Raw genomic sequence first — 11,883 nt, 5'->3', positions numbered from 1 at the left:
TCTAAGTCTATAAGCATGTTTTATCCTGCAGAGTAATATTCTTAAACCTTATATTTTAGACGTTGTATATTAGCTTAATATTATATTAGAATAATAATATAATTCCTTTTTTTTTTTTAAGTTATCTTTTATAGTTTTAATTATCTATCTTAATTATTATTTTAATTAAGAGTAACAACTTACTAAGTTAATTAATCTTAGATAAGTCATCTTTAACAGAGTCTTTTAGCCCTTTATAAAAGACAACTAATAAGACAAAGTCCTCCTAGTCTACTTGTAAGGTAATCTAATAAAATCTAGAAGTGTAGTCTATAACGGATCTCTTCTACCTTATTCGCAATAAGTCTTTTTTAGCTTCCTTAATTATGTTCACGTCCTTATATACTTATTTAATCTTAATTATAAAGTTAGTAAAACTATAAAAGATCTGTTATATATCTAGTTCTTAGTTCTTTACTACCTCTTTAAGTTTATCTTTAAGGTAGGGTTTAAACCAGTTATATATAGCCTCTTAAAGAAAGATAACTATATATAAGATCTTCTTTTTATTAATATCTACTATTTATATATAAAATAAGAAGTTAATTTATAATTAGTTTAAGAATTTTTAAAGTCTTTTTTTATCTTTATAAAATAGGTCTAATAATATAACTTTAAATTATGCGTTTCTTCCTTAGCCCTTAATAGTAGCAGTAAGTCCTAAGGCTACTAATATAGTATATGCCTTAAGTAACATATATAATATTTGTTTAACTATACTTAGTGTTCTCAAAAGTAATAGTTAAAGTATTAGGGCTTAACTAGTTAAGACAAGTCTTAACTAGAAGCTAGGTCTAAAGGATTAATTAAGTAGAACAGAAAGTGTAATAAATAATATTAGAATGTCTTTAACTTAGGTATAAGCTAATAATATAAGTTGACTATAAAGACTATAAAACTATCTAGGAAATGAGTATACTTATATAGGCTAGGAGATTCGTGCTTATAACTACTTACTTATAAGCGCTTATAAGCGTTACTTATTATGCTTATATAGACTAGAAGATTCGTGCTTAGAGTTAATTATCCTGATCACCTTTAATTATTGCTTATAAGTGCTTACCCTAATTACCTCTGATCATTACTTATAAGTGCTTACCCTGATCACCTCTGATTATTATGTTGTCTAAGTCTGACTATGTGTATAGTTCAAGGTCTAGTCCTGTCTAAGTCTGTTATAGTTTCTTTGCAGAGTGCTAGGCAGCTCTGTAATGCCTATTAGTGCTTAGCGTATTTACATATTATAATATATTAGTTTTTATAAATATAAAATTAATAGAGTTTATAATTAAGTAAATGCTTAAATAAGTAATATAAAGATTACTTTAAAAAATAAACTAATTATAATTAAATAAATACTTTAATAAATAATATTAAAATAATTAAATAAAGCAAAAATCTTATAATTAAGTAAATACTTAAAGAAAATAAAAAAAAATTTCTTATTTATTATTCTTACTCTCTTTATAACTTTAAATACTACTTTATTTTTATTAAATTAATAAATTACGCTTTAAGTATTATTTTTCTTTCTTAATTCTTGCTAAGATAGCTAGACTTAAAAGTAGTAATAAATAAATTAGTGCTAATAATTATAATATTAATCCTAATTATTAGTCTTTTACAAATATATTAATAGCCGCACATTTAAATCGCTAACCTTAGAACTATAAAGCTATTGTCTTGTCTTTTAATACAACATTATTAGTCCTACTATTAATCTCTACAGCATTACATCTATCACTTACGCAGCTTCTCTTAGTAGCACCTCATCTTAATCAGGGATGCGGCTTACGTAAGCCAGATACTATATATTATAGCCACTAAAATAACTAGACTATTTAGTCAGACTCTACTAATCTGTCTAGTTATAAGTAGCTTGCTCTGCCTTAACTTCTTGTATAGCCTGCTTATGCCGTCCCTAAAGAGTTTTCCACTCTTATACTATAAGATCTGCCTTATTTTGTTATTTTATACTTAAGTTAAGAAGAGCTAAATAGATAGATAGCGGTAACCGGCTATCTAAATAAGATAGGTTATTCTCAGCAATATCTCTTACTCTATCTTAGGCTTAAATAATAAAATATAAAATAAATCTATAGCTCTGAAAAAATATCTATACCTAAACTTCTTAAAAAAGATAATAATCTTGTCAAGTTATATATTACTAATAATAAGACTAAGCATATTAAAGAAAACACTTCTAACTAGAATTAATAAAATCATAATATTTAATAATATAGTTATACTCTAATATAAGTTTTTAGAGATATAGTAGAGCAGATTAATAAGGAGATAATTTGCAGACTTAATTAAGGGAGATTAACTAATAATAAGAAAGTAAATGAATAAGTTCTTTTTATTATTAATTAGTAGTAATAATAATAGTAAATTTTATTAACCTAATTCAGACTAAAGAGCCTATATAGGTCTGCTTATATAACTTTTCTTATTCTCTTTTACTCTTATTCCTCCTCCTCTGTTCTAGCCTCTTTCCCCTCTTCTTAATTCTTATTCTGTAGTCGTTATTCTATGTCTTAATTAATGATCCTCTTAAACTAGTCTAGGATCTTTGTACGCTAAATCATCCTGATGGCTGCCTTTGCTCCCCTCTTAGAGGTTAAGATTTTCTTAATGTCAGTCATATAAAGAGGGTATATAAGCTCTTCTCTCTCTGTAAATCACTTTAGGCAATTCAGTAGAACATGTTCTACTGTCATGCTTTCTCCTCTTGAGCAGTCATAATTCAGACTCAAGATGTCAGGGACCTTTATTTTGTATAAGAAGGCGTTAAAGCCTATTTTGCCTGTACGAAGCTGTGTTAGTAAAGCGCTTTCATGTTTCTTGATTCCTATATATACCTCTATTATACGTTCTGTTAGGTGTGACCACAGATTCCTTGAGTAAGCACCTTTCTTGCTAGATTTTTAGTAATCTTTTTATCTCTTATTATAATATAAAGTAAGTCTTTTATATAATCTTAAGAGTCTCTTATTATAGCATTATTTCTGATTCTTTTCCTATAAAGGCACGTTCTTCTTTGTCTATTAAGTCTCCTAGAGTTTAGATATAAACTTGTTTACTTATATATTTATATAATCTGCTAAAGAGCTTTAAGGGATTATTGTTCTCCTTTTTTTGCTTATTATTTGTCTGCAGATTTATTTATATATTTCCTTAATGCTAGTTACTACTTTTGTTATACAGATTCTAATAATTACTCTAGTTGCTAGTCTCTTAGTATAAAGATCTAGTAATAGGCTAAAAATCTTGATCTCCTAAGCCTTTATTTAGGTAGCCTTATACGCTTTAGCAATTATATAAAGGCACTTTCCTTAAATCTTCTAGAGTTTCGCTCTAATTCCTTTTTAGTAGCCCTTAACCTTATAAGAGGTGTCCTATATATTAGCTACGTATGTGATTATTAGGCGAATAGTAATCTTGTAAACTTGCTTACTTGTCTCTAAAGAGCTTCTTTATATTAAGCCTATAATTATATATAAAATACTAATTATATAAACTAATTTTGCTTTAACTACTTATATATATGCTTGTTATCTTAGTACTAAGTCTAGTCTTATTCCTAGGATGCAGATATTACTTTTAAAGTCTATACTCTAGTCTCTTAATTTGATTTCTACTATTATATTAAAATTCTTCTTTATATAGCTAAAGTATATAAGTTTATACTTATTAGGGCAGAATTTAGATCTATACTTTTCTACTTATAATTAGTACTTCTTGTAAATTTCTGCTAGCTTTAGATAATTTTGTTTTATGCTTTTACTATATATAAGAATATTAACATTATTTACAAAGCCTGTAACGCTTATACAAAGACGGATATTCTTGCAGCTTTTTAAGAGGTCTGCATTATAGAAGAGATACAGAATTAGGGAGATTAGTAATCCCTAAGGGATTCCTACTATTACTGATGCTTCTAGCAGCGTGAAATCATTGACTTTCACTTCTGTATATTGATTTGAGAGGAAATCTGTCACTTATCATATAAGTGATTCTAGGATTCTTCTCTTTCTTAGGTTGTAAGTAAGCCGAGCGTGTGAGACTCTGTCGAATGCTTTAGAGACGTCTAATAATAGGAGGCTAGCTATCCTTTTTCTTCCTCTTCCCCAGATCATATGAATTTTCTCTGTGATCTGTTAAAGTGCTGTTTTTGTGGATCGACTTATACGTGCGCCATATTAAGTATCAGGGAGCAGATCGTACGCTTCAGCTATGTATTTGATTCGGTTTGAGATAACTGCCTCTAGGATCTTTCCCATAGTGTTAAGGAGAGCTATCGGTCTATATGCCCCTGGGTTTGTGTAGTCAATTTTTCCTGGTTTCTTAAGCATTACTGTGCATGCTGTTTTGTAGTAGTCTGGTTGAACTCCTTAGTCTAAGCACGCTTGAAAGAAGCGCTTGACTAGAGTTATCTTTTCTTATATAACTAATTAGATCACTTAGTTCAGGAGCTTATTTATTATTAATTAAAGAGAATATATTAATCTCTTAAATAATAATTAATATTTTAGAGAGTATAACTATATAATATATATATTAATACTTAATATTATAAAAGATATTTAAAGACTAGCTTATTAGTGGCTATAATCTAATAATAATAAGAAGAGAATAAAAGTAAATAAAATAGTTAATAGTGTAACCGCACCTAAATATTCACTATATTATATCTCAATAACTAAGACAGCTATGATGATACAGAAAGCTATAATCAACTCAGATGGGTCTGCTAAGTATTTCAACAGCTTAGAAAATCTGATTTAAGCGTTATCTAATGCGATGCACTGCCGGGGAACAATACGGGGGAACAATACGTTGAGCTTAACCGGAACAGGCTTAGAGGAGGCTAACACTAAACCGGATCTGGGGGAACAATACCTATTCTACCCCGATCATCTTAGGTAGGGGATGACCGTGGCGGTCAATAGCTAGTAGTGTTAGGCTGACGGGGAGCTGTATCCGAGATAGGGATTTCCTGTGCCATGGGCACAGGAAATGAGAGTCACGTGGGCTTGCGCATTCTGGCCTATTACGGCACGCTGTGCCCACTAAACCGGATCTGGGGGAACAATACCTATTCTACCCCGATCATCTTAGGTAGGGGATGACCGTGGCGGTCAATAGCTAGTAGTGTTAGGCTGACGGGGAGCTGTATCCGAGATAGGGATTTCCTGTGCCATGGGCACAGGAAATGAGAGTCACGTGGGCTTGCGCATTCTGGCCTATTATGGCACGCTGTGCCTCATTAGGATTTGGCTGGGCGTGAGGCTTGGTAAGGGCGCCGGAGGGTTTCATAACACTAGTATTGCTTATTGTACTCTTTATTTTATTAATTAATCTATTTAAACCAAGCTTTTAGTTAAGACTTGTCTTAACTAGTTAAGCCCTAATACTTAAATAATTATTAGTTATATATCTAGATTTATAATCTTTAAATATATTAAGAATAAATTATAGCTTCTGTCTTTATTAATCTTTAATATAATATATAAGTGATCTGTTCTTAAGAAATAAACTAGATAATTACTTATACTTAACTTTTTTGTTTATGTCTTTTTAAGCATGTTCACGCCTGTAACAGATTTGCTACTAAAGAGAAAGAATCACACAAACTATTACTTGTGAAAATCTTAAATATACTATCTTTATCATCTGTTACACCTCATTGTATTCTACAAAATATGTACAACCTACTCACTCACTTCATCAACCAGAGACAGACAGATACTCTCATGAAACCTTTAGTTATTTCTTTCCACCACCGAACATGCCTCCGAGATAACCACCTGCACTCTTTGCGCCCTCGCTCACAGTACTTCCAGCAGATTGTGCTCCAGCAGCAATTCCCTCCCCTGCGCCCTTGGTATTTTTGATCATAGGATCAGTAAGCCCAGCAGCCGGGCCACCATAGCTTCCTTTATCATCCTTACCGCCTCTTTCCGCTCGATTTATACCTTCTTTTGACGCTAGATTGCCGACAGGATTGAGTAGCCCGCCTTTGCCAACCTGGTTGCCCACTAAGTTGTTCACATCACCTTGCAATTGGTCAACCTGGTCGATGCCGGTGATTTTCGTCTTGTTCAGTGTGTCTGCAAGGTAGGTCAGCGAGGCTCCCTGCCCGGGGAGATTCGAGCGCCTCAATGGTGTCTCGCATACCTTTGGTCACAAACGACGCCTTGTTGTCTTTGCCGAACCACTCCAGATATTTGTCCTCAATCCATGGCATCCACTTTTCATATTGGTTGTTGTACGCGTCCTTCACCCATTCCGTATATGATTGCTTCTGCTTCTGCTCGGCTGACAACCCCTCATAAATCTCTCTCTTCTGCTCTTCCGAAGGTTCAGACATGCTATTTCGCTTTCTCTTAAATAGCCGGGCTGCACGGACGAAATAGCAAACTTCCGCGCTCAGGATTCTCAATGATGGTTCAGAAAGTCAATAGGATTTTCAATGGAGTATTTTTGCAAAAGCATAGATGGAGAGAGAAACAGGTAAGTATGATGTGGCCATGCTGAGTGTGACTTTAACCCACCTAGATGACGTCATGAGACAGCTTGGGCGAAATTGAGCTTAAAGCATATTAGTACGTCATCCCAGATGCAGTGCCAAGAGGAGTGGCTTTGGCCCACTCTTTTTGCTGGTGTCATTGAGAATACATCAACTAAGTGTGGTTCGAAAACCCATTAGCACTGTCGTTTTTGTTTGTCCCTCTTCTGTCTCCGAGCCCAAGGCTACTACCACAACGTCATGAACTTCCCTAATGGCTTTCTCAGAGAGGATTGGGGCTCGCTCCATATACTTCCCTACGCAGACCGTTATGGGGCGCAAGGCAGCTTTTGCATGAGGCCACAGTCTCTGTAAACATTTCTCAGTATGGTCCAGCTGTTCTGACTTTCCATATATCTTTTGTCGTATTACATTGTCATTCGTTCTCTACACTCGTTTAATTTTCCTAGACTTGGACAAAGCACTTTGTTTCTGTTGACTGGATTATTACGTCTTCAAAGGGATACGACCCTGGAAGGTAGTTGAGATTTCATATTTCCAGCAGGCCGAAGCGCGACGAGCTGCTCTTGATAGTCGGTTATAAAGCATTGACTTAGCATTTCTGAAAGTGTCATATCTGCAAAATTCATCCTGCTCTTTGGTACCGGGACTGATTCTGTGCCTGGCGGCGAGAAATTGTCTTATCTGAACATCTCTGTGCCCGATACTGATTGCCTATCAACCCTGGGGCATTCAAGTGAGAGTCCACGTTTCATTACATCTGCGAGCCTTAGTTGCCGATATCACACTTGGTGTGCAGGAGACAGTGTGAGAAGTCAAGTAATTCGGGGGTTCCTGTGCAAGCCACTTCCGGGAGCCTCCGGTACGCATCTGCATCTGCTCCTGCTACAAGCCATCACCGGGCTCGATGGATTCACATTCCAGCTAACTGTATGTCTTGGGCAGAGGTAAGACGACGCTTTTCGTACGGGTTAGCTCTCTGACTGGGCAGAAAATCATCGCTACAATCTTTGTCCAGAGCCGATTGTCACTAGACCTCAAAATGGACAACGCAATGGGCGATGGAATATGGAAGGCTGTGTGCAATGGTCTGTCCTCGGATAGTGTTCACAACCATTTTGAAGTCTATGTGCACTCGCTTCTCCTACGGTACATTCCCGCCATCTCGTCTTCCATTGCAGTCCAATTGTGCTCGATTGATGATTGCAGATGTGGCTAAAAATCCCATCAGGCAACTTTGGGGCTTCCGACAGCGATAATACGAGGGTTCCTCAGAATAATGTGACGGATATTGTGCCCTACGCAAATCTATACATCTCCAGTCCCCTGCAAGATCGAAAAATAGTCAATCAGTCGTGTTTTTATATGTCCAACTTCACAACTATAACTGATGACCAAGTCATCAAAACATACCACAGACAATCCATCCTAAATTTCTAGCATGACTCCAGGGATGATAGTGGTGGATTAACTTTGTCTCCAATTGCTCAACGATAATAATATCGTGATGACATTTCCACCAGCCAGAACGTTACAAGATCGCGTGCCAACTTTCTGAATTCAACTATCAAAGACCTTCGTCTAGCATTACAAGCTCAAAGAGTCAAGTCTGTTCATAAAATCATTGCTCTCATCTTTGCGAAATGTATAGAGTTGTTTCATCAGCTGGTAACCTAACAATTTCCAATTCTTCGCAAATGCCATTGGTGCGGTGGAAAACGAGCAATTTAAAGCGGTTCAAGAGGCTTGCCAAGCGTCCGCAGCGGTTTGAAGCGGATTATGGGAAAGACACGTCCCAGTCCTTGGACTTTCTCATTTCTGTCAGTAAGGAGGTCAGCGTCATAGTCAGTGCCAAAACTATCATCAACGATCTTCATAAGATCGACTTCATCTGCAGCCAACAGCAAGACGTCCCCCACTTTCTGAACACATTAAGCAAGCCCAGCCCGCAGCATTTGTGATCTTTACGAGACAGTCGAACAATGAAGGAATGCCTGGTTGGGTATCGCGGAGACCGCTAACAAGACCTACGAATTACTCCGTGATCTGATGGATCTCAAACAAAGACAAGCAAATGTCTCCAAAGCCCAAATGTCGATAGCTCAAGTGGAGATTTCAGCACGACACGGTCGGGTTTTTATGTTGCTTACTATAGTTACGATAATCTTCTGTCAGACAAAAGCTAGTTTACGGTCCTCTGAGGGCCGCGGTCCTTTTGGTCCAACATCTTCCTACCAATGTCTTTTCTAACTATGTTAGTGTCGATCTTCGGAATGATATAAAGCATTGAACAGTGGTAGCAGTCTCGGCATTGGATATATATCTGCTATCCTGTTTCCCGTCTCCTTTGCTATTTGCAAATTTTGCCCTTATCTTGGTGTTAAGTGAGACGCTCCTAGAGCTGTTGTTACACGGCGTATGGGGGGCATACCGTCTCGGGTTCAGAGATATGGGAGTATGAGGGTTACCAACGAAAGCTTCTTAGTGTGCGAAGGCAAAAGCGGCAACCAGATTACGAAGGTAGCATGCGAAGGTGGCATGCGAATGCCTTCAATAGATCATTCTTAAACTTCTTCTTTCTGCGTTTGGCAATGCTATCTGTCCATGAATGGTTGCAGAAACCAATGGCATCGGTACGCTGAAACACCCTGTGGTCCTTTTGTGAGCCGCCTGCCAGCTACTAGCAAGCGCGAATGGTTCGCCCAGATGCCTCAGACAGCTAATTGTTCATGCTACAGCCATCTTTTTGGTTCCCTCAATTCTCCTGATTTCAAATAAATATCCAATTCCGATCAATGTAGACAGCCCTATAACGAGGTAGATCTGAATGAATGTCTCTCCAAACTCTGGATCCGTAAACATGGTGCCCGGGTACAGTATTGCACTGAGCTGCGTGATCCAGTAGAGGCTAGCGAATATTACGACAGTATGTAGGTTGTCTTTCGCTGCCTCGACCTTGAGAGGTCGCCAAAGGTAGTATAACGTTGCCGCCCCAAGCGCTAATCCCATGCTCATTGTCTGTCCATTGTGAAATTTGGCGTGAGGTGGCCACCTCGGGTTGTAAATGTGAGTTTCGTTCCAATCGGCGAGGTATGCGCCAGCGCAGGTGACCAGGCCGACAATGGTGAGAAGAGTACGGTAGACGATGGAGGGACTTTGACGAGTCATTGTGGTTGATGTCGCGCTGTTTCTAGTCAGTGCTTCATGATCTTTTGTGCGAGGCGGCAGCGTTCCATCCTGGAGAACTCGAACCATGCAGCTTCAGAGCGGGATTGGCCGCTCTTTACCGGAGTTTCCGGACTTCGGCAACCTAAGCGACTTTGTGCAACACGTTCCGCATATTGGAAGGGAACTCATTCACATCTATGGTGAACAATGTCGCTTATAGCAAAATTATTCTGTTCAACCGTGAAATTTCACAGCGAATGAGGAATCAGCAACAGCTCCGAATAGTGGCACCGGCAGCTTCACAGGAGGAATGAGATCAGTTAATTAGCATGATCGTCAACAGGCGATGGATAAGAGTAATGGAGCACGTCCAGAGGACGCCATTCCTCTGGAAGACGGACCAGCTTTAACTGACATGATGACAAGCCTGCTCTGCGCTCTCAAGACTAATTCAGCCGACTCCCAACCAGGTGACACTTGAAACCACTATTAAATCTAACTCGGCCTTCTGCTACCACTAGTATGTCGTCCTTAATACCTGGTGAAATGCTCGCTGCCCAGGTCGTGAAGGTGACACACCCTTCTCCTTCCTGTCACATCCAACCAGTGACTAGTTATTCTCAGTTCAATGAAAGGTACCAAATCCATAAGATTCCCACCCCGAGGTCCCTTGGTCCAAATGAAATCCTCCTCAAGACTGCTGCTGCTTCTCTTTGCCATACCGATTTATTGGTCACCGCAGGCAAGTTTCCAACGAAACTGCCACGCACTGCCTCACATGAAGGAACCGGTATTGTCCAGGCGGTTGGCTCGGCTGTCAAGGACTTCAAGATTGGCGACAGAGTCATGGCTGGGCTACCCAAGAGACCATGCGGAGACTGCATCAATTGCAAAGGACCTGAGAATTGGCATCAGTATTGTCAAAACATCGAGGGTTGCATCGGCTTCCTTGTCGACGGCGCATTCGCAGAATATCTTGTTGCTGACTCTGCCTTCTCGGCAAAAGTTCCAGATGATTTGAGCCTGGTATCGGCGGCGCCCCTAGCATGTGCAGGTATCACAATCTGGGGAGGCATCGTCAGAGCCGCAGTGCCAAAGAACGGCTGGCTGGCCATTGTTGGTAGCGGAGGTGGACTGGGCCATCTGGGCATTCAGATGGCACGTGTAAAAGGAATCAATGTCATCGGGATTGACGCACCAGATGAAGGAATAGCGCTGAGCAAGGAAGCAGGATGCGAGCATGTCTTCGACGCAAGAAAAGGCAAAGAAGAAGTAGTCAGAGAGGTACAGGCCTTGACGAATGGACTTGGAGTGGAGGCAGCCATCAATGTTTCGTATCACGAATATCATGCGGCGTGACCAGAATGCACGGCAAGATGGTTCAGATTGCACAGCCCAACCAAATTTCGATTCCATATCAAGAGCTTCTTTATAGAGATGTACACATCATCGGAAGTCTCATGAGCAATGCATCAGAGGCCAAAGAAATGTTGAGTATGGTAGCGGAGCACAAGATCATGGTGAAAACCAACGTTTTTCATGGGTTACACGAAGTTCCAAAAATGGTTGACTTGGCGCATTCCGGAAAAGATGCAAGAAAAGCCAGTCGTGGTCATATGGGAAGAAGTGACAGGGTGAAAGAACTGGTTAAGTACGGCGGACTATTACGTGCTAGAGCCCAGGGCTCTAGCACGTAATAGTCCGCCGTAGTTAAGTTACTGGACGAGTGAGGCATCATCCTCTCCATCACTGTAGAGCATAGACTCCCCACGTGCATGTATGCTTCTACACCTTCGCCTGCCTGTCAATGAACATGGTCAAATTACTTTCAGATTCAAGCTCTAATGCATAGACGCTGTACTAAGTTCTGATGACCCTCGCAGCCGTTGCTATATCATGCCTCCTGCTTCTCCTACTTTTCCATTGTCGCTGGTTCATCATTCAACAGTTTCTACTGTGACCCTCGTAACAGTTGGTGAACAAAGTACCGCTAAACCATGCTAATCCCAATATGTGTTAGTTGAGGCTGATCAACCTGTTTGTGTGGCTATTTTTAGAGACCAATACACTGTCTACCAGTGTAACTACTGGCATTCTGTATGCCCAGTACGGTGTCGTGCTTCAAAAGTCATCAATATACGCTA

At 38.9% G+C, this 11,883-nt stretch overlaps 3 protein-coding genes across 3 annotated transcripts; 1 reads left to right on the top strand and 2 right to left on the bottom strand.

Annotated features, from left to right (window-relative positions):
- Window positions 1-5,808: 5,808 nt before the first annotated feature.
- EPUS_09442 (uncharacterized protein) lies at window positions 5,809-6,412 on the bottom strand (the record flags this gene model as incomplete). Its single annotated transcript, XM_007788914.1, has 2 exons — window positions 5,809-6,152; window positions 6,220-6,412. 2 exons carry the CDS (start codon window positions 6,410-6,412, stop codon window positions 5,809-5,811), a joined length of 537 nt encoding a protein of 178 aa, XP_007787104.1.
- Window positions 6,413-9,298: 2,886 nt separating this feature from the next.
- Window positions 9,299-9,739, bottom strand: EPUS_09441 (uncharacterized protein; the record flags this gene model as incomplete). Its single annotated transcript, XM_007788913.1, has 1 exon — window positions 9,299-9,739. One exon carries the CDS (start codon window positions 9,737-9,739, stop codon window positions 9,299-9,301), a length of 441 nt encoding a protein of 146 aa, XP_007787103.1.
- Window positions 9,740-10,261: 522 nt separating this feature from the next.
- Window positions 10,262-11,098, top strand: EPUS_09440 (uncharacterized protein; the record flags this gene model as incomplete). The annotated part of the gene is made up of 1 exon (XM_007788912.1): window positions 10,262-11,098. One exon carries the CDS (start codon window positions 10,262-10,264, stop codon window positions 11,096-11,098), a length of 837 nt encoding a protein of 278 aa, XP_007787102.1.
- Window positions 11,099-11,883: the final 785 nt, after the last annotated feature.

Source organism: Endocarpon pusillum (assembly GCF_000464535.1).
Source record: "Endocarpon pusillum Z07020 unplaced genomic scaffold C725285, whole genome shotgun sequence".
Classification (NCBI taxonomy): domain Eukaryota; kingdom Fungi; phylum Ascomycota; class Eurotiomycetes; order Verrucariales; family Verrucariaceae; genus Endocarpon; species Endocarpon pusillum.
This window is presented reverse-complemented; position numbering and strand designations above follow the sequence as displayed.